This window comes from Brachyistius frenatus, unplaced genomic scaffold, assembly GCF_029030835.1.
Source record: "Brachyistius frenatus isolate BFR_SWC_R1_liver_20210118 unplaced genomic scaffold, ASM2903083v1 Contig_67, whole genome shotgun sequence".
In the NCBI taxonomy this organism is placed as follows: domain Eukaryota; kingdom Metazoa; phylum Chordata; class Actinopteri; family Embiotocidae; genus Brachyistius; species Brachyistius frenatus.
In genome coordinates, this window is record NW_027210666.1 from 981713 (window position 1) to 1003046 (window position 21334).

A 21334-nucleotide genomic window follows, 5' to 3' on the forward strand; every position below is an offset into this window, starting at 1 on the left:
AAATGTGTCCTCTCAAATGCATCCTCATGGTTAAAAGGGTAAAATGAGATGCAGGGGTGCGATATTCACTTCCCCTCATCATGTAGCCAGCTCATCTCCTCTTCCTTTATTTTGTTTGAGTATATGGCTCACTCATCTCAGGTTTTATTGTCTCTATCTTGGGAGCGCTGCTTTTTCCCTATAACACGGTCACCATGCGCGGCACATCAGGCAAGTTCTTGATTCTGTACTCAGTAATTTAAAGCCTTTATGGAATTGCAATTTCAGGGCTCAGTGCTTGTTTTTCTAAAATGTACTCAAGGAATTAGCTACTCCAGCCACAAATCAGTTGAATTTATGCCCAGTTGTAATACACTTTATGGGCTCATGGTACATTGCTTCAAAAACAGCAGATGTGAAATTATGATAAATATAATGAGGTTTTTTTTTTTTCCTTCTCGCTCGCCTCTTTCTGTCCCTCACACTCCTTCATTCACTCGCTCTCTCTCTGCTGTGAGAGAAGGATGTGAAGCGTGTTTACCTACCCCATACAATACATTTAATGTCTTAGTAAGGGCCGCCAACAAAACCTGATTAATGTCCTCATCTCTTTTATTAAAGATAAGAGTGGCACTGCAGTCAGGAGATAGAGAGAGTGCCATAAATCTCAGGCAAAATGAGCAGTCAAATAATCACTCATCAGAAATGAAATCTACATACATTAACACTCGCAGACATTCTGCTGTGAATATAAACATGGGGCTACGGGCGATGAAGCCGGCTCCATTTATCCACATATCCGCAGTTAGGGGGAGGCAAAGGTGTCTGGAGAGGGTAAGCTCTCAGCTGGTGATGATGTTTAAGGGGGTCCTGTCCTGCTAAGCTACAGTCCGCCAGACTAACCATGTGTCCACGGAAGCAGACGCACAATCATTAGGGCAATGGATGAGTTGGATGGCGGGGGCAATTAAGCATCTCCCTGAATAGGACATAATGTTGATCCATCCCTACGATTAATCAAGGCATGCATTAGACAGTGATGGGCGACCCTGTGCCTTTGTGACAAAATGATTCTTCATCCCGTGTTTGGGGATTGGGGATCCTGAGGTCCCTAATGCGCCTTAGAGGTGCCCCAATGAAATCCTGTCATCTATTTGGTTTCTGTCCCTGACAGCTATCAACCTGTCTTCTGCCAGCCAAGGAACATTATCTGAACTCCCAAGGCGGTTAGCGACAGGGACTAAGCTTATGAGTGGTGGGAGCAGACAGGCAGATATGTAAAGCAATGATAATGCTACCTTGCTTTTGTGCTATCAGCATCAAACCAGGTACATTGTCCAATACATACCGCAGACACACACACAAAAAAAACAGGACTGCATATATATAGATGCATACAAGCATGTTTTATGCTCACGTGCATAAAACCATTACACCACAATGTTTTTTCGATCTCACACATCACCGCAGCCTCCCGGTGACAGATGTCATATGGTGTGATTAAAAACTTGTGGAAAATTTAAAAACAAATGCACAATGCACTATGACTGCTCTTTGTTTTGGTGTCAATCACATCTTAATAATCAAGATGAGTTCTTTTTTTCTTTCTTTCTTTCTTTCACTCATTCACCACTTGTGTGGCATCTCGCAGGGACCGGCTGACAAGGTGTCTTTACAGCGGAAATTACAAGAACTGGAGTTTCAATGCTTGATAAAAGTCGCACACAATTAGTGGGAGTGTCACCCGGCTTCATATAGAGTTGTGCAAAGTACTGAAGCTCCCCTCAAAATATTGACAGGGATGCGTAACAACGTCAGTGGTCTCACTGTGATAATGACTCGCTTGCAAACTGATACTGTGCTTCATAGACACAATGCCACATTTATGATAGTTAATTATTTGTTATTAGTCACTCATGATCTAAATGTCATGTGTTTTAGTTTAAGTTTATAGTTGTGCGCTTATCCTGTGAAACCATAAAAATACAGAATGAAAATATGACAAATCTTTTGTAGTTTAATTGTGGATCATATTACTCCCATTATGTTTAATCAAACGCACCCTCACACATCACACATGATTTAAATGTGTAAGATGTCCGGTTGTTCTGTTGTGCCATTTTTCCTGCCCCTCTCCGGTCCCCTCAGCCCATATGGCTACCTATTCACCTATATTGCTGGATCATGAGATCATTACCTCCATCATTGACCCCGGGCATCTGAGAGCCTGTTAAACTGGAACAGGCCTGGCTGTGCAGCCCTGTGCTGATGGTACAATATGCTCCTTGTTATTCTAGGATCATTGACGCTAAATCCCTGGCAATCAAGTCAGTTTTGTTGAAGCTCATTGGCTCAGTGGGGTCCCATCTCATCTGCGATCTTGGAATGAAGAAAGGAGCGTTCGGGTTAGTTGGGTCGTTAGGTAGAAATTCCTTGATAATGGTGCATGTTATATTAGACCCTTACAAACCAAGGATAAGTGTTTCAGAGTCTGTGTAATGTTAATTTACAGAATGGTTAGAGTAGATAAGAAATTCCCTTGAAGTGTGAAGTGTGGAGATGAATAGTTCCTTATTAATCTAAATTCGTCACAAGCTACTCTATACAGCCAATACACACTAGTTCCAACATGAATAGATTCATACGTATCCACGACACTTTTATTGCACATGATATATGGTTTAAAGTATCTTTTTTTAAACTGCAGATCCAACACAGTTAGTAGAAGGCAGTGCTTGTTAGTGCTATCATATTACATGTTTAAAACTATATTGTCTAAACAAATGGCTCATTTCACATAGCATTAATAAGACATTCATTAATGCCCATTAGTTGTGAGCAATCTCTCAGCATTAACAGCAGCCTGATGAAATGTACAGCTGTGATGAAATGGAAACAGCTGAAGCAGGAGGTGAACTGCAGCCACCAGATTCCCCTCATATGAAACAATGGGACACATTTTTGTGCAGCAAGACAACAATCACATCACATGAGTCTTTCATGCAACTTGCTGCAAACAAAACTGCACTGTATATAAGGCTATTAGAAGGAAACAATCCTATAGTATATTACAGTGTATGTAATTTTGACTAATAGCATTCATTTTAATTTTAGAATTAAACCTTTTTTTAGAAAAAAATGAAACGTGTTTTTGTCTGATCATATCATGATTATTTCAGGGTATTTCTGTGATAATATTCTTGATGTTATGACAAAATACTCAAATATTTTATTTTTACTTTCAAGAACATACACTTGCAGCAGGTGTAATTGATTTATATGACAGCATAAACATAAAAGTTTGCCTTCAAATTTTCAGTACCATATTACTGTGGTTTGTTGTACAGCTGATCTTTTGTAATCAAATCAACTAACTCCTCAACTGTGGAACCACTTTCAGCCATACTTGGTGTGCATACTTTACACTCGTAATATACTTCATACTTTTACACCATATGAAGTCCAAATATTGCCATAATCACAATATGATTTTCTTCATATTACAAATTAGACCAATAGTATCTTTAACAATACAGCATGAAACATTACTTGAGAGATCTAAGTATTTTATCACATTGATGCAAAAAACATGAAATCCAATTATTTACCACCACAGCTAACACCAGAAATGGTGTTTTTAATGTTATTTTGTTTGCATTTAAAAGTTTTAACTGCATCAATTTGAATGCACTGCGGAGCTAACCACCACCAAAAGCTTGTACAGCATGTAATGTTACTTCTAACTATTGCTAAGCATATTATCAGGTTCATGTATATTATTCAGAAAGTAATTACTAGCAGTCGAGTTCGAAAAAATTACTTATTCCAGCCTCTGTGTTTCAACTCTGAGCCAGAGATGTGTTGAATTTCTGTCAGTGCTGATATCTCCCTCTTGGTGAGAAGAACTACAGACGGGTCCGCAAACCTGTAGCAAAATGGCTCTAAAATCGCCATGGCTGACCCCTAAATCTGAATAAAATCATTACCACTAACATTATGGATTTAGGCAATGTAAAAGATGTGAAACATTGTTTGTCTTCTTTCGTTAATTTAACTCATCAAAATATGTAACACGGCAAAATATTAAAGTATTGAAATGCTATACAGTAGTAACCATCTTGGAAATATGCACAACGATTTCCATGTTGGGCTTTTTTTTTTTTGCTGACTTTTTCTGAATGCAGCATCCGCTTTTACATAGGACAGGCTGGCATATCATAACTTTAATAAAAGTAAAGTAAGGTCAGTACTTTACTATAATTATCAGTATTCAGAGCTGGGCTGCCCTGAACCCTTGAGCTTACATGATTCCCTCAGCAGAAGCATCTCTAGTTTATCCCTCTCCTTTTGGGATGTCAGACTTTCGGGTGGGGGGAGGAGGATGGAGGGGGTGGGGAATTTTTGAGGAGGTGGCGTCACACATCTGCCATAGCCCAGCAAAGCTCCTCGAGGAAAGACATGTTGTCAGTGCGCATTAATCATCGGGCCCACCATCGGAAACAGATTCCCCTCATAAGCAATTTCACTCATTAGAGTTACGGTGCTGATTTGCTGATTGGAGTTAGGCTGAGACTACTGCACTGTGAGGGAAGGAATGAGTGGAGGGAGGAGAGGAGAGGAGAGGGGGGGGGGGGCGTCTGACACATTTACAGTGACGTGAAAGCTGAGATGTTGATCAATGTGCATTGTTCCTGTCACATAAACTGCATAAATAAATATCAAACAAAAGCAGAGGGAGAGACTCATTTACAAACCAGGAAATGAAAGTTCCATTTAGTTAGGGAGTGAGACAGACTGGGATGACAGTCTGTAGACACGACTGTAAACAAGAAATCACGGCACAGTCAAGGCTGTGAGCCCACATGCTCAAAGCACCTGGTGTGGCTGTCTCAAACATTCCTTAAAGTGACGCAGTTCATTTCTGGTGTCATAGACTAAACATTAAGAGGAGAGCCCCGCAGCCCTGCCAGCTTCTTCTGAAGTCCACCACTGCGATAAGTAGCCTTCCCGGTCAGCATGACACGCCGCACTCAGCTCCTGAGAGCGCTCAGGCGGTGATTGGTCTCAAAACAATTTAACAGCTTCAAGCAGGGTATAAAATACACACTTTTGTGGACGGTTTAAAACCCATTCTACATGCTGCAAGCGATGCACGGTGATAACAGAATATTTCACAACAGCACAACCCTGTTCAGGGTATTTAGGTTGCACTGTTTATATTGATCTTCATATCCCATCCACAAACACCCTTGTTTACATAAATAAACAATATTGTGTTTGCTGCCATGGCGACAGTGTTTACACAGGCCACAAAATCACCATTTAATGGAGTATGATATTTACATGCCTGAGAATGCCGGCTAATAATGGCATATCTCAGCTGTCATATTCTGGTTTCTCATAACTGAGATATGTGTTTATTCACGCTGCAACTCTTAAACTTAACATTGTCTTTTGCCAAATATTTTCAGCCTATAAATGTCAACATTGCTCCTCTGGTAATCTTCTGGCAGGAAGAGATTTATGTTTAAAAAAAAACAATATTTGTATTGTTATTATAAACCCTATTTCAGTTTATTTTAACATTCTGCAGTTGCAGAATTCAATTAAAGCAAACTTTATAAGGTAGTTACTTTATTAATCCCCAAGGGGACTTTTTTTTTTTTTTTTTAATAAGACGGCATTCCCCACGACAGACTGACTCCATTGTTTAACAGTCCAACACTGCACTGTGTTTTGGTTTGATCCTCTCCATTACATCCTCCCTGTCAGGTCTCTAAGCGACCCCTTTACCAGTCATTAGATCATTACTCCTGTTTTAGGGTGCAGCGAACATCCGAAGCCATCTGAACTTTTCCTGTGGAGCAGAGCCAACAACCACATGGCTTAATAAATGGTGACAAACATAAGCCAGCGCTCACATCAGCAACATTACATGGTGAAAGAGACATGAAGCAAGTTCACCCAAATGAATAGTCAGGGTGTACATTACCGTATAGTGTATTTTGATCATTTTCTAGTCATCTCTGGCACTTGATGCGGGTCTGACAATGTGCTCATTAGCCACTATTTTGTCAGGTCAACGATCGCCACCGATACGCCCCTCTGTCATTTCCTTCATGAGAAAATGCACTTGTGCAGGAATTCCTCCGCTTGCTTCCCTCAGCTCCTTTTATTTCTCCCTGGTTTTGCAGATTCCTCCTTCTGCCCAGGCATCTTGGGAGAAGTCGTTTTACAGTTCAATCAGGAATTCTAATAAACTGACCTGTGCTTTAATGACTAATTCATTGTCTCCTTTACTACCTTCATGGGTATAAAGCAGATTAATGACTTGAGCAAGGTTAAAAACAGTACTGCTGTGCTTTTCCTTCGTCTGTTATCAATCATCCTTTAGATTCTTAAGAGAGCAAAGGAAATTGAAGGAAAATTAGTAATCCTTTTGATGGATGATAGCATAGGTAGGAGTGTACATGCGAGATATAAGTATGGCTATAGCATTAAATGGAAATCGGCCGATAAGTAGCATCACACGAGGAGCTTGCATTTCACGATATGCCATATATATGGAGCAAACTATAATGCTGTTTGACAAGAGAATTATCATTCCGCGACAACAAAGCCGCCACAGTTTTAGTTAACGGAAGAGAGAAAAGAAGTCGTATTTTCTGATGATCCTCTCCACACTGGACTCCTAAATAGCTGTTGTCAACATGGTCCAGAGACATCATCTTCAAATATTGTACTTTTATTTACAATGTTTGCAACAGACGGCTTTTAGGAAAAACTCAGAGGAAAAAACTCCACAGTAGTTTAGAGAGTGGTGAAGAATTTCACACGAGTTGTAAAACTTCTTTGACAGTTTCTTTACTTTTCCACATACTGTACTTCTGTCTTGTTCAGAAATCCCAAGGAAGAGGAAAGAAGTGCCAAAAAAAAAAAAACCTAAACAAAGAAAAGGCAAAGGGGAATGAAGGAAAAGGGAAGACCGGTATGAGGCTGCGTCTTTGTTTACCATTCTATATTCCCATCACACGTACGTACGCCTCTGCTGCATCTCTGGGTTCTTTCCACTCTTGGCCCAGTCATTTCTGACAATGTTAATGATTTAGTGGAGAGCCCTCCACAACGGATGATTTGTGACATGTAGGAAGGCTGGAAACGGGGGAAGACGTAGGCAGGTTTCTGCGGGGAGTGTTTGGGATCCAGGGATGCATTGAAGATAGTGATTCATTATATTTAAGACAAGTGTGACATCCTACTTCAAGGAAGCAGCACACGTATGTATGGGGGGGGAGGGATTTTTTTTTCGGGTGGCCAAAGTGGGGAGGGGTAGGTAAGTACAAAGGAATGCCTCAGTGTTTTTGGAGATGACATAGGAATAGGAGGCAGGCATATGGAGACGGCAGACTGGAAAATAATGGGTAATGGAGGAATTTAGCCTCAGGCTATATGCCTGCTTTGCCTAGTTCTGTATAACTAGTATATTTATAATTCAAATACATACCTTTAATAATTAACCACCAGTGAATATTAAAGGAGAATGTGGGATATTTTTTCTACAGATGGAGTCAGGTGAAAACAGGATTAAATTTCAAATTTGACAACAGCACAGAACAAAGGAGGGGAGAGCAAAAAGAAAAAGTTGTCTGCCATTTTTGGGCCAATCTTTTTTTTATTTTTTGCTAGTGTAAATAAACCAAAAGCAGTCTTGTATGAGTGTGACTTTTTTTTTCCTCTTTTTTTTATACATGATAAATGGTTTCTGGGTCTGTAAAATAAGAAATTATCTACTGGGTTATAAAATTGTTTTGTTCACAATGCTTATATTTAACTTTAAGGGCACTCAGTCAGCGTCTGCTTGTACAGTACACTGGGCTTATTGTTTCTTGGTTACATACTGTAGCCTAGCCGAGGGCAACTCCCTGGAAATGCAGTTACACAAGCAAACATCTCCCTGATTTTCCTGGAGTGTCTCATTCAGTTATTTGATTGTTGTCTGAAGTCGCTCTGAACTTTTGCTCCGCTCTAATCATCAGCATAACAGCAGCAGTGGTGTTGACACCCTTTTGTCTGGGCAACACATAAAACTGCAGCGCGACAAACGCACATCACATATGACACCCACGTGACTGAGCGATAATGATCAACTCGCGCTGAACATGTGGCCTGCTTTACATTCAATTCTCTAATTTCAGACACATTTAGGCTGCTGCAATTTGGGAAATAAGAAGTGCGTTATCACGCGCATTGAAATTCAGAGTATTTATGCAGAGCTCTGAGTGTGCCTTTTAAAATAAAATATCCCAAAGGACAGTGTGTTTTGTAGTCTGTACACAAGTGGCACAGAAAAGCTCTCAGACTATGTCAACCAATGTTATGCAAACATCAGAGTTCAACAAGAACCAAGTATTTGCATATTCTGGATCTTAAATGTGTTCCGCTTTTGTGCAGGCCCCATTTCTATCTCTACTCTTTGATGTAAGCTCATACATATTGACGAAGCCGCCGAAGAAACCAACCACGTTAACTAAAGCATGAGCTCAATTTGTGCATCCCCTTTTAAAAATGGTGCATTAGTTTGTCCCATTTATATTTCCAGAGTTAATTAGCAAGTGAGAGATTGGACAATTAGTTCATCCGTGCTAATTGATTATCATATTACAACTTGGCGATGATAGGATGAACATGGAGTCTTCGTTCCATATTCCTCTAAGGGATTTGATAATATATACAATGCTTTTTGTGTAATGAGGGTTTTAAAAGACCAAATCAGCTGGGGAAATTGTTAATTCAATTCCACTCAGATGATACTGAGTTTTTCAGGGCGCAAATGAATTGAATGATGGGGATGCAGGGATTTTACAGAATGGCAGTGTCCTTTTTGATTTTGAGGCATGTCAACACAAATGATGTGGATCACTGGTTCATTTCTGTCAATGACATAATAGGATGGGAACTCTCAAAGACCTCATCGTATCTTCAGCTTATTATTGAGAAGCTCTTCCATTCATATCTGCAATACAGATGCATTGTTGATACTGAGAATGAATTGAATATTGCTTCATACACCCAAATACATGTTTTTCTACAGAGGAAAATAAGGTGTCTGTGGCACGTATCCACCACTCACTGTTCCTTCCTTGTCCAATCTCACACTCATACAGGACCACTTCACTCCTTAGTTGTCAAATGTCTGCAGAGTGAAGCTCAGGTATGGACCTCTAACCGCCTCTCGTTGGTGGCCCCACTCGAGCTCCATCACAGTGTGACAGTCTGTCATGAGCCACAGGCCGCAAATGCGCAGAGGAAAGAAAAAAAAAAAAAAAAAAAAAGCAGCAGGAATGTGAGCCGCTGATTTAGTTCACCTGGAAAGTTAAACAGGAAGTGCTCAAACTTCCACCTTATTCATGAAAAACTGAGGTAAAGTAGGATGTTAAATTTTAGAGCGGTCGTGCCACTACTTTTGATGTAAGAGAAACGATTTTGTCCAAAGCTGTGATCATCAACTTTCTTTGCCTTTTAGCTCAGATGTTAATTATGTATATTCATACATATTGCTCGTGTTCTTTTTGATACTTAATCTTTATTTCTGGAGTCGGTATTGAGCCCGTCCTAATTTTTTCAGCCTCAGAACCATTCTGTGAAATATGACTCATTTCACCTCAAAATGTTCATCCTCAGGTGCAGCAAATAAAAAACAAGATTCATGTGTTAATGCTGAAGTATTGGACTTCTTTACTGTGCTTAATAATTAATCGCCCATCCCATCACTCTATGAATATTTACATGCAAAGTGTCCCTGTGAGCCATCCATATGCCAGAGGGAGGGAAGTCTGTGTGTTTATAGCATTAAACACTCAAATATCGTCACCAACCCCATTTCGCCTCCAACCATGAAAAACACTCACTAAAGCATTGCAAGCATTTTATTTGTTGTTGCACAATGTAACCTATTCAACTTCCATTTAGACGTGGCAAGTCAAATTACAGGTACTCTTTCTGTGCTGAACTGAAATCCCAGGACGCCGCTTGTCTAGTTCGAATGTGAAGGGATCAGAAATGAGGTTTTTGTTTCCCGAGCAATGACATTGTTCATTGAGATCACCCTCCACTTATCGTGTCAAAGTGTCAAAGGTCTTGTCGTCAGTGCAGCTTGAATCAAGGTGTCGCTACGCACAGAAAGAAATTACGCCGTATATTGAATTATGTTGTAAGAGCTGAATCATGCGGTGCAGTGGAATACACGCAGATTTCAAAAGTTTATTTGAGAGTTTCAGCAAGAGGAAAATCAAACAGAAACCTTGCACATTACAAATGATTATGTGGTTATGCAGCTAATTTGACCAACGACTCGTGCTGCCAAACATTAATGCGGTCTTCAGTTCTAATCCTGGTGACTCGCTGCTCTTTATTCCTCCCTTTGTATCCGAGCCAGAAATATATAATAAAATGCCGTGACAGAAGATGGGAAACATGGCGTGACCACGCTTGGCTGCGACTACTTCCGAGTACAATCGCATTCATAAATTTCCAACCTTTGACCTTTGAGAGAGACTCAACAGGACGCACTTCAGGAGGGTCCTGGAATATAGCAAAAATGCCTCTTGTTAAAGTTGCACTGTGGCCACTTTAAAGCTAATCATGGTAAAGTCAGATATGTAATACAAATAAATACGCTGCTACCAGTGAACCTGGGCATGTTTGGCTCTGTTGCTCCCATTGGTGATATTTATCTAGGAAGGGAAGGCTGAATGTTGTTGTTGCCTCCCTGCAGGTCCCCGAGCTCTCAGATCTCCTCTCTGTCTCCTGTGTGGATAAGTAGTGGCTGCAAAGGCAATGCTGGTCTTTGATATTTCACTCCTCATTTGAATCAGTGGCCGCTTTATTTGACAATGCCAGGTAATTACCTGGGTACCTTGCTTGATCATGTGAACTCCTGCAGAACCAGAGTGGAGGGAGGTGAGGGAGGAAGGGAAGCAGTGTGGGGGGAAGGGGAGGGGAGCGAGAGAGAGAGAGAGAGAGAGAGCTGGGCTGTGGGTATCGGAGAGAAGATGGAAATGGGGACACATAAACAGGAAAAAAAAACAAAAAGCGGGGGGACCAAAACAAAACACAAACAAACCATCTGCATTTAGTTACCTACATTGTTTCTTCTGCCAGTCTTTCAAACAAGGGGAGTCACGAGGAAGACACGCACTGTGTTGTGTTTAAACAAGTCGGGTGTGTTTTTAAAATGTTCGGCGATGGTTTTTCTAGTGGGACCGTCCCATGCTGTGAAGGGAGTGAGCACGAGGTCAGACAGAGAAGGCTACTACAGAAATGCATGACAGAGAGAGGAGATAAAGTGCACGTTTATTATAATTCAAATGAATAGCTTTTGTCTCTTGGGTTGTGTCATTTGATTAACTTATAGTCACTGTGGTGTGTGTGTGTGTGTGTAGTGTATGAGGGAGAGAGGTGATTCAATGAAACATTACTAATGAGCTTGTGTGTGTGTGTGTTGTGCTGAAGCAGAAATGAATGAGAAGAAACCAAAAGACAGTTTTAAAACATTTTAATCCATCTAAACACAGAAAATATCAAATATACAGTAGGTTTTCAGACAACATGATACAGACTAAATTATACTTTGAACTTTAAACAAGGAAAACAAATGCAAATTCTTTTCTTTCATTTACATATTTAAAATAAAAAACTGCTGATAGTCAGTGAGGCTGAGTTCAGTATTTGAAATGGCTGGATATATGGAGCCTTATCAATGATGTTTATTGAACAGGAGAGCAGTGTTTACTCTGTTGTGTGACCAGAATATCAAAACCCGTCGCTCCACGTGAATGCAGCTGCGTTCAGGCTGACTAACTGAGCTCTCCTTGGAGGAAAGCAGCAGACAACTGAGGCATGGACCTGAAGTTTAACTGAAAGACTGTGCCAGCATTTCAAAAAACACCAAAGCAAAACAAAATAACAACAACAACAACAAAAAAACATCTATTTCCTGTATTCAAATATTAAAGCTGCATTTTATCCCTGAAAACTCAAAGCTTCGACGCACTTTAAAAAATAACTTTAGGTTAAAGATTGACTGGATTAACACAGCAGGTCTGCTTATAAAGGAAGTGTACTAATTCATTAAAGCTTGCTATAAATAAAGAAGAATGATGGAAGTCACGTGAGGCAGGCTAAATATATCTTATCTTTTCACAGGGAAGTTTTGTCTCTTTCTCACCTTTAATTAATTTTTCAATAAAGCAGCAGCTTCCACTTTTGCTGATAGTTTTTACGTGACATCTTCATCATAAGTTAAGAAATGTTAATCTGATTTTTTTCTTCTTTTTTTTTTTACAGGCACATTGAATATGTCTGAGTTTCAACGCTACATGCATTATTTCCGATCTGGACAACGATTTCAGCCTCTCGGATGCAACGTGCTATAAACTGCAATTTTACTCACTTTCTAATCATATTGAAACCATGAAGACCTCCGCATTTCGTACGTTTCCCCGCTTCCGCACTGGACAAACAACAGAAGAGCGGAATATATATTCGTTTCAAAGTGGAGAGGGGAATTAAGAGCATTTAATAAAGGCTTAAACCGATGGGGTTGTCTCTGCAGCGCCTGGAGACATATTTCCTCTGATCAGCGGAGGAGGGCGACTTTATTGGACATGTTTCTATTTCCAAATCCGCATAACAGCCAACGATGCATGTATTTCCTATCATGTAGATAAGGGAGAGAGGGTTTGATATGTAATAAAAAAAAAAAAAAGGTGGGTCTGTGCTGCCTGTTTAAGCCCCTTAAGCCTGATAAATGATGAGCGACAGAGGCACAGCAAGAGGGTCACCGCTATTAACTCCTCGGTTTCCCGGCCTCCACTTAAACTTCTCTCAATTACATCTGGTAATGTGGCTGGATACAGGCCTTATAGGCTTCGACCTGTTCAATCTAACAGAAATAAAAAAAAAATTAAAAAAGGGGGGAAAGAAATCATATCTGCACTGTGCTTTAGGCTGTCCCCATAAAAGCACGTGTTAAGGGGAAACACGGGGATTATAGTCTGGCGTTACTAAACGCATGCACACCAGGTATTCTGGGACAAACACCCAATGCAAGCTCATTAAATCAGCATTTGGTGTATCCGAGCAGGCGTTAACGACGGGCTCTAATCTCGGCGGTGACCTGCTCAAACTGTGTCAGAGCCGAGCAGAGCTGAGGCTCTGCGGAGAGGCTGCACACACGGAAGGATGGACCATTTCGATCGTTTGATAGAAAAATAGCCTATATATTTTTGCATGTTGGGAAAAATTCACAATTCCTTTGGTGGAAAAAAAAAATGCAGGAGGAGAGTTTTACACCTGAACGAATTTTTATCGATTTAAAGAAGACGTTATTTTTCACCATTAATATTTCATAATAATAATGTTGATTACTTCAACGCGCAGTTTCCCCCCAAAAAACAATATTGATATATTTTATGTTTTTCTTTTTCCTTTATTTTGTTTAATGCTTCGCTTGAGTGGTAGTTTAACTATAAATGGTTTAATTTGGTCATTTTTGCCAGCATGCAATAACGCTTATAAAAGAAAATAAAAGTCTTGCAGATTATGTGAATAATGAATTAATCATAAGAGCATCAGGGTGTTTATGAGGTAGATATAAAGCTTCGGATTATTTTTAGATTTTGGAATCTCTGATTTAGATTTCTTTGCATCCCGATTTACATTCAAAATAAAGTTGTAAAAATCACACACAAAAATCGTGAGTTCTAAATAAATCGTGTATATTAAATTAAAAGACAACCCACAATTATATAGGCCACATTTTTCTAGTTCGTGTGACACAGTCACAGTCTTGTAAAAACATCCACTGTGAAGGGTGTGAAGAGTTAAACGAATTTATGGTCGAAGATTTGTAAACAAATAAATGAAAAATGACAAGAAACAAATGCATGGCACATCCGAATTGGAGAAAGTCAGTAAAACAGAATCTGCGTTTTATCAGATTTACTTTTTATATTTATATTTCTGAAACTAAACGATTTGATTGCACGCACTGTAATTTTAATTTTAGAACACGTTTTTGTTTTTCAGTGGTGGACATTATTTCGTGTGAATTTGGTCGTTTAAATTGTATTTTGTGGGCCTTCTCTCATTTGTGTCGACGCTTTCGACAGCTCTGCCTCCGCGGCGGCCGCCAGGTGTCGCTATAGGGCCACATATTTCCAGGCCAGTCTACGAGGGAAAAAGCCACAGTTACATTTACTCTCTCTCTCTCTCTCTGTATCCCTCCTCCCTTTACTAACCCTCTGACACCAGACTCTGAGAATCGGTGGAGGGGAAAATGAGGCTTTGGAGCTGAAGAATTTACAGTTAGTCGCGAAACTTTTACAAGTATTTGAGTTGCTCACTCCACTTTCTGAAACCCTATAGTCACATTTCACTCCGGGGTCAAAAGGAGTTCAGATGCAGAGGACTGAGGTAATGTTTTCTGTAAGAAGAAAACAACGAGCAGCCAAATTATTATAAACAAACCATAAATAAAACCATCTCAAATATGTCAACAAATGAAGAAACTTTCATGCAGTTTGTTGGAACTGGTAAAAATGAATTAGTTGTCTTCTTTGCGGCTGACAACAACGGGGCAACTCCAAATTGCATTACTTTTATTGAGCGCAAAATCTACATTTTCAGTTCAATTACGCATCAGTACCTGTTTTTATTTTAATTTTAGAATTGTGCCAAAATAAAAGATATGAACAGGCTGCAAGGTTTTTACTTCCAGTGCCTCTTCTGCAGTCAGTCTATGATCCAGTCTTATCTGAGCCTCTCTATACATTCTAATTTACATAATCTCAAATACTGAAGAGGGCCAAAGAAGAACAAAGTTACAAACAAGATTAGGGCGAATTTATTTGTTCCTGCGGTTGAGCGCCAATTGTTTCTCCAGGAGTGTTTAAGGTCACTAAGAGGATTTCAAGCTCGCTTCATATCGGTGATCTTTTTGAGGGAATTAAATCAACAATGCATTTCTCTCCATATTTAGCAACAGGCTTGTGTGTGTGTGTGAACAACCGAGCCCTGCAGGGCGAGAGAGGGGGAGAGGAGGGATTGTAAGTCCTGCAAAGAGTAAACAGAGGAGTGGAAGTTCAGTGGTGGTGCTCCGGTCGCATGCAGGCGATCCACGGTGCACCTTTAGGATGTGACATGCGGTGGATCTTTAGCCTGGTGACTGTCCTAGTAGTGTTTTCCTTGAAATGGATCCTTTCGCCCCCCCCCCCACCCCCCTAATGAATCCAAACGCAGCTGGCCATGTCCCACACGGACACCGAGAGCTTTAACCCTAAACTGACCTCAATTTGACACCACCAGATGAAATTTTACCGCCTGTTAATGCCATCTACTGATTTTTTTTCATACGTGTAAGAGTTGAGTGTGTGCACCTGAAAAGAGCCGCTACAGCAAAGAAACGTAAAACTACTTAAAAAGTCTAATTGTCTGTGATAGGGGTCCTCCTGGAATTATCTGCCTTGTAAACGCGCTCAGGTTATAAGCAGGGGAGTTTAAGTTGGCACATGCCTTGTTTATGAGGAAAATTAATTTTAATTAACTATTGAGTGAATGATGATTAAACTGAAATTAGAAAATTAAACACCGACTTGTGTAATGTCACATAAAAGCTGTTATTAGGCGGATTTAACCTATTTCACAATCTAAATACTGTCACTTATGAAGCCCTGTGTTTACAGCTTCCATTAATTACTCAAATAAATAGTTCACAAAAGAATGAGCTTAAAATTTCATGTCGTTAGGAGTCGTTGCTGGAAGTTTTATAGGGAAGGATGTGTTGCTGTGGAGCCGTACATTGGACACGCATAATTAGCCTTTCCTATTTTCACACGCTCTTCGGGTGTTTACATCACTCTCCTCCGGGGCAAATCACATATTTCCACAATAAATGTGGAAAAAAAAAAACGCCGGTATAATCGCAAGATCTAGAAGAGTGTAAATTAAAGAAATTCGCTCGAGCATTTTTATTTTTTTTATTTTTTTTATAGGACACTAGATAGTTCGCTTTAACGGAAGATTAAACAATGCTTATGGAAATATATTAATTTTGTTTGCATTTTTTTATAGTTCCGCGTCAAAACTTTCCCTTTACTGCGCCGTGAAAGGACGCGCGGTCACAACAAAGCGGTAGATACAGTATAAGGTTTATGCTACTTACCATGGTTGTCCAAAGGAAGGAGGATGAAAAAAAAGGCAAGCGTTAGTGCACAAATCAATGTGAACGACAGTATTTTGCTTATGAAAATATCAGTCTTCAATAGCAGAGTCTGCCGGGCTGGTTGTGTTTACAGAGTGCAAGAGAGACTTGGAGACGGTGAATGCCTTGGCTCTCTGCGCACCGTTCTGCAGCTCCTTCCCGGGGTATTGCACGTTGAAATGTCCACACAGCCGTTTGTCAAACCCTGCAGTCCTACACTTCCCACCCCCCTTTATGCCAACAAACATAACTGTTGTCACGGTTTCATTTATTAGATCTTTTTCCTTCAAAAAACAAAAAAAACAAACTCCTTCTATTTCTGTAATCAACCCCAAGCACCTCTGCTTAGTATTTAGTTTGTTGGGAGAGTTTATTGACCCTCCAACGGTAGCCACAGCCCATCTCCCTGAGCGTGTGTCCACCTTAATCCTAACCTGTGAATAATTAATTTCCACCATCAAAAATGTCACGGAGCAATAAATGAAGCCTTTATGTGAGAACCTTTCAATACAGCCATGATGCCATATTAGCACTGATGGAGCTAAATATTAAAGGGGATAGATGGCCTGCTTCTGTTTGTGCGTAAAAGTGCTCAGGCTCCAAAAAGGGCTTCACTGCAATCGATGGCCGGAGCGTTGCTCCTCCTCTAAACTTCAATCTCCCCACATGATTGATGATCTTGGGGAGCTTTGATAATTGACTACTCTGAGGTAAGGCACGGGTTTCTATCAAGAGAAGGGGATTGGACGAAAGAAACATACAAAATTACTTTCCCCACAAAAGCTTTTTTTCCTCTTGGAAAAGTTCATTCTGGGCTTAGAGGGGTGCTGTTTAATTTTCTTAAAAAGACCAGAGCAATAATTAGCAGTGAGCTTATGAGGTATTACTGAGATATTAAGTATGCATACCGTCTTATAACCACAAAACAGATAACAAGTAATGTTCATACATTAAACTCATCTTTCATAAGATCTCTTGGTAATTTTTTTGGTTAAAAATGACTTATAATATTTTATTTTTCTATCACTGACTGGATGGACACAAGTTAAAGTATATATAAATATTGATCTTTTTCTGACGTTGTAGTTTACCGTGCGTAAAAGTTTGGATTGCGTAATTGGTGTATAATTCCACTTTAAAATAAACGGTTTACTCTAAATCATAATTCATGGGAGTTGAGTTCGGTCGGCGTTTGTGTTTAATTCAACTCAGCGCAGTTGCAGCCGAAGCGTCCGCTCTGGTAAAACCTCTCTCACTCAACCCTTTCTGCTTTCTCTTTAGGACTCTTCTCGGCGAAAAGGAATTGGCTGGGAGTCGGAGCTGTGCTGCTTTTGCCTTTTACCCCCAGTGTGGAGTTGAAGCCGTCCCTGCGCCTCGCATATACTCTGCATATCACAAGATTTGGTCTCTCCTCTCTCTTTTTCTGGAGCTGCTGTAGGACTGGCTATGGCCACCACTACTTCCGGGATCCGTCATTTCATTCGCCCACCGCTCAGCGCTGCGAACTGACTCTGTTTCTATAAGCAAGCTAGCAGCCAACCTGCCAACACTCGCTGACACTCACTCATCTCAGTCTCGCCAGATAGACGAAATACCTACGGGGGGAAAGAAAGAAAAGATCCGAATCGCAATCTCTTAATTTCTACTGCTTTTTTCCCCTTTTTTTTTTTTTTTTTTTTTTTTTTTTTTTTTTTTTACAGTGATAATAAAACAAGATAGCGATCTGGAGGCATTAAAGGAGACGCGGACTTGCGGGATGAAAACGGACTAAAAAGATTCGTCCTTCTCTTGAACATCATCACCAACCGTCATTCATTCATTACCTTGACAACCTCTGGCTTTGATTGACAGCTGGAGTGGCAAAAAGCCATGAGACACGACAGTTTAGTTACATGCAGGTTGTTGATGGGCCGATTGTAACCTTCACTTTGGCGCATTTTTTTCTTTTTTTTCCGAGGAAACAGGGAAAACAAGAAAAATTGCAAAACTCCCTGATGCTACGATTTCAACTGAACCACACTGGCGAATAGGAGAATTCGCAAAGTTGGTTGAAAAAGGAATCTTGCCACTAAATCACTTTCTAACCGGGACTGGGATATTAAATATACGACAGATTCAGGAGTTTATTGGAGCGCAGCCTGATGGCGCAAAGGGTAGGTTTTAAATCTCCTACACTTACCTGTTCAAATCCACTGTAGGGAGGCCCTCGTATCGCTAACCTCTTGTCGGGTGGTGGCAAATTTACAAAGTATTCATATCAAAGCCGCTATATTTGACATTTTTGCAGCGCTCTCACTCTTCAGGCAAAGTGACAGCCTCTGCTTTTACCGACAGCCTCCACGACAGCAGTGAGAAGCAGTTTCACAGGAGACTCCAAACTAATTCGCTCTTTTCACCCACCAAACTCTGCCGAGGAGCACCTAAGTTATAATGTTTTTGGTAATGTTTAAACTCGTCGCAGATACAATATATGACACTTTTCTCGCCTTGGCTGCCGCGTATTTTCACAGCAACAGCTTATTAGTTTCTCCCCAGCGTGTGTTCAGAATGAGACGGCATGCTTTTTGTACTTTTCACATTTGTTTAAAAAGTAACCGGGAAGTCCGTTGACTTTTGCTCTCATTTTTATTCCCAGTACGATGAGCTGGCCCATTACGGTGGGATGGACGGAGTCCCGGCGTCGATGTACGGGGACCCGCATGCTCCCCGGCCGCTTCCCCAGGTCCACCACCTGAACCACGGACCGCCGCTGCACGCCAGCCAGCACTACGGAGCCCACGCTCCTCATCCGAACGTTATGCCCACCAGCATGGGCTCTGCTGTCAACGACGTTTTAAAGAGGGATAAAGATCAAATTTATGGGTAAGGTTTGCATGAACAAAATACGCGTCCAAATAGTTTTTCTAAGTTTTCAGCTTTTCTCTAAGTTCGGCTTGCTGGACGTTCTCCCCCACCACGAAATTTAAATACAGTTTTGTGCAGGTTTGACCGCAATTTGGGTCTCTATTGTTGGTTAGGGTACTTTTGTTGATGTGTAATTTTACACGCATTGTATGGGCATCGTCAAGTAAGTAAGAGTATGAGCCTTGAGCTTGAAACACAAGCCATAAAATAGTATGGAATCTCATTGTTCATAGTCCAATCTCGAAAGCCACACAGACTGCAAGGAATTATAATAAAAAAATATATATTTTCATCATCATAACAATTGGTTTGTATTGTAAAGCTCGCGTTAATACATCTGCCCACTATTGTGTTTCTGTCGTAAAAATAGTCTGGACTCCTTTAAACGCTTTTGTTCCTCCCAACAAAACTTCTGAAATGTTTTCAGATTTTTTTTTTTGTAACACACACTTTTACGCACACAGAGCGCGTTACAAGTCAGCGTGTTGTCTTTATAATTATACTTTTATCAGATTATTCACAAATAATGAAAGAAAACTGATTAGTGCAAAACTAAAAACATGATTCCTGATTATGATGGCCCATGATACGGACACAGAAGGAGCACAGACATATTCTGGGACGTAGTGTAAAGTAAATTTACTTTCACTCTTCTACAAGGAAAAGAGTTTACCTTATTTTTTATACAGACAGTAAATTAAATGATAGAAAATTTTAACATAATGTTAGTCTTTTGAAGTTAGATCTTGTATTAGAAAAAAAAAATTCTGAAATTGTAATTCCATTTTAAGAATTATTTTGGTGATTGTCTCATGATGTAGAATGATTCAAAGTTAGCGTTTACCGATTTTATTCACATCAACATCACTGTTAAAACTATAGGCCTACTAAGGAAGAATTATTAAAAGTCCACGGTGTCTCAGTCTGCAGTGCAACTGCAAAATTATTACATTTTAAGTTTTTTTGCAGACTGTCTAATTTCTAAAATACCAGTGACATCTGTCGACAGTCTGTTTTGGGTTTTTTTGCTTGAGTTTTGTTGACTTCTCGGTCGCTTTTTTTTGTGTGTTTGCACTGCAAGAAATGTCAGTCTCAACAAGTCGATTAATATCAGACTGAGCTCCACGTTTCCCAAACGAGAAGTAAAATATACCAGAAGCGTGTGCTGCCTTACTTCCAACTCAAAACAGCTGCAAAACAGGAATAATCTTTATACTAAATAAATTGTTTTAGTTTTTGTCTGCCTTATTCTAAGATGCTGCCTCTTGGTTTAAAAGAAGCATGTAAAAATTAGACGGCGGATATAAAAGTAAAATGATCTGATCTAACGTAATACATGTTTTAGTTGTAGTAAGAAAAGTAAGAATTGTAGGACCCGGGTGCCGGCAGACCTGCAGGTTGATTGGACATTTTTTGCAGTGGGGCATTGTGGAGCCGGTGTGCTGCTTGTACTCAGGCTGTGTTTCCCCCTCTTGCAGTCACCCTTTATTCCCACTGCTCGCACTGGTTTTTGAGAAGTGCGAGTTGGCGACGTGTACTCCGAGGGAGCCCGGCGTAGCAGGCGGCGATGTCTGCTCATCAGACTCCTTCAATGAGGACATTGCAGTCTTTGCCAAACAGGTCAATTTTGCAATGTTTAAAAAAAAAAAAAAATACATATCTAGCCTAGTTTGGATGTTGTGGCTGCGTCATGGCGCATTGTTTTCTGCTTGCCTCATAATTTTAATTTTTTTTTTTGCAGTAAAAACCTGCTTTTGATATGATTAACGAATATTAGTGTGTGTTCACTGCAGAAAATCCACTTATTTGTTTCATTTATAAAAGTTGTATTATCAGGTTACAGTCCAGGAGAAAAGTTGACAAACACTCCGCACATTCCATGCCAAACTAACTTTGACATTTGGTGTGTTATTTTAGGTCCGAGCAGAAAAACCTTTATTTTCATCAAATCCAGAGTTGGACAATTTGGTAAGCCCACCTCTCTGTCTCTCAATAATTCCCTGTTCGGTGCGGTTGCTCTCCCGCCGATTCGCTGAAGTGTCCACAGCATCACTCAGTAAATATGTGAACATATGATTTAAACTTCCGCACAGATGTCAGCTCAGGTTTGGAGTGAAGCTGTGTGACCACATTTGACGCTGTCATTGTTCAGTCTTCCCATCTAACTGCCCCAGCTGACCAGTGTGTAAT

At 40.2% G+C, this 21334-nt stretch overlaps 1 protein-coding gene and 1 long non-coding RNA gene across 8 annotated transcripts in view; both read left to right on the forward strand.

The window, feature by feature from the left end:
- LOC138625914 (uncharacterized) overlaps window positions 1-15137 on the forward strand; it is a 53677-nt gene extending 38540 nt beyond the window's left edge. Inside the window, exon 4 of the long non-coding RNA XR_011311261.1 lies at window positions 12325-15137. This is a non-coding gene — a long non-coding RNA (uncharacterized lncRNA). The remainder of the gene's footprint in view (window positions 1-12324) is intronic.
- Window positions 15138-17919: 2782 nt separating this feature from the next.
- The window catches only part of meis2a (Meis homeobox 2a), an 81658-nt gene continuing 78243 nt past the window's right edge, over window positions 17920-21334 (forward strand). For 5 of the 7 annotated variants that reach the window (XM_069707179.1, XM_069707180.1, XM_069707174.1 and 2 more), the window contains exons 1-4: window positions 17920-18393; window positions 18876-19102; window positions 20623-20764; window positions 21062-21112. In XM_069707179.1, coding sequence (XP_069563280.1) covers window positions 18382-18393; window positions 18876-19102; window positions 20623-20764; window positions 21062-21112 — 432 coding nt within the window. In that variant the 5' untranslated portion in view covers window positions 17920-18381. Of the gene's footprint in view, window positions 18394-18592; window positions 18680-18875; window positions 19103-20622; window positions 20765-21061; window positions 21113-21334 lie in introns of those variants that run through there. The other 2 variants (XM_069707176.1, XM_069707178.1) reach the window with 1 other exon arrangement.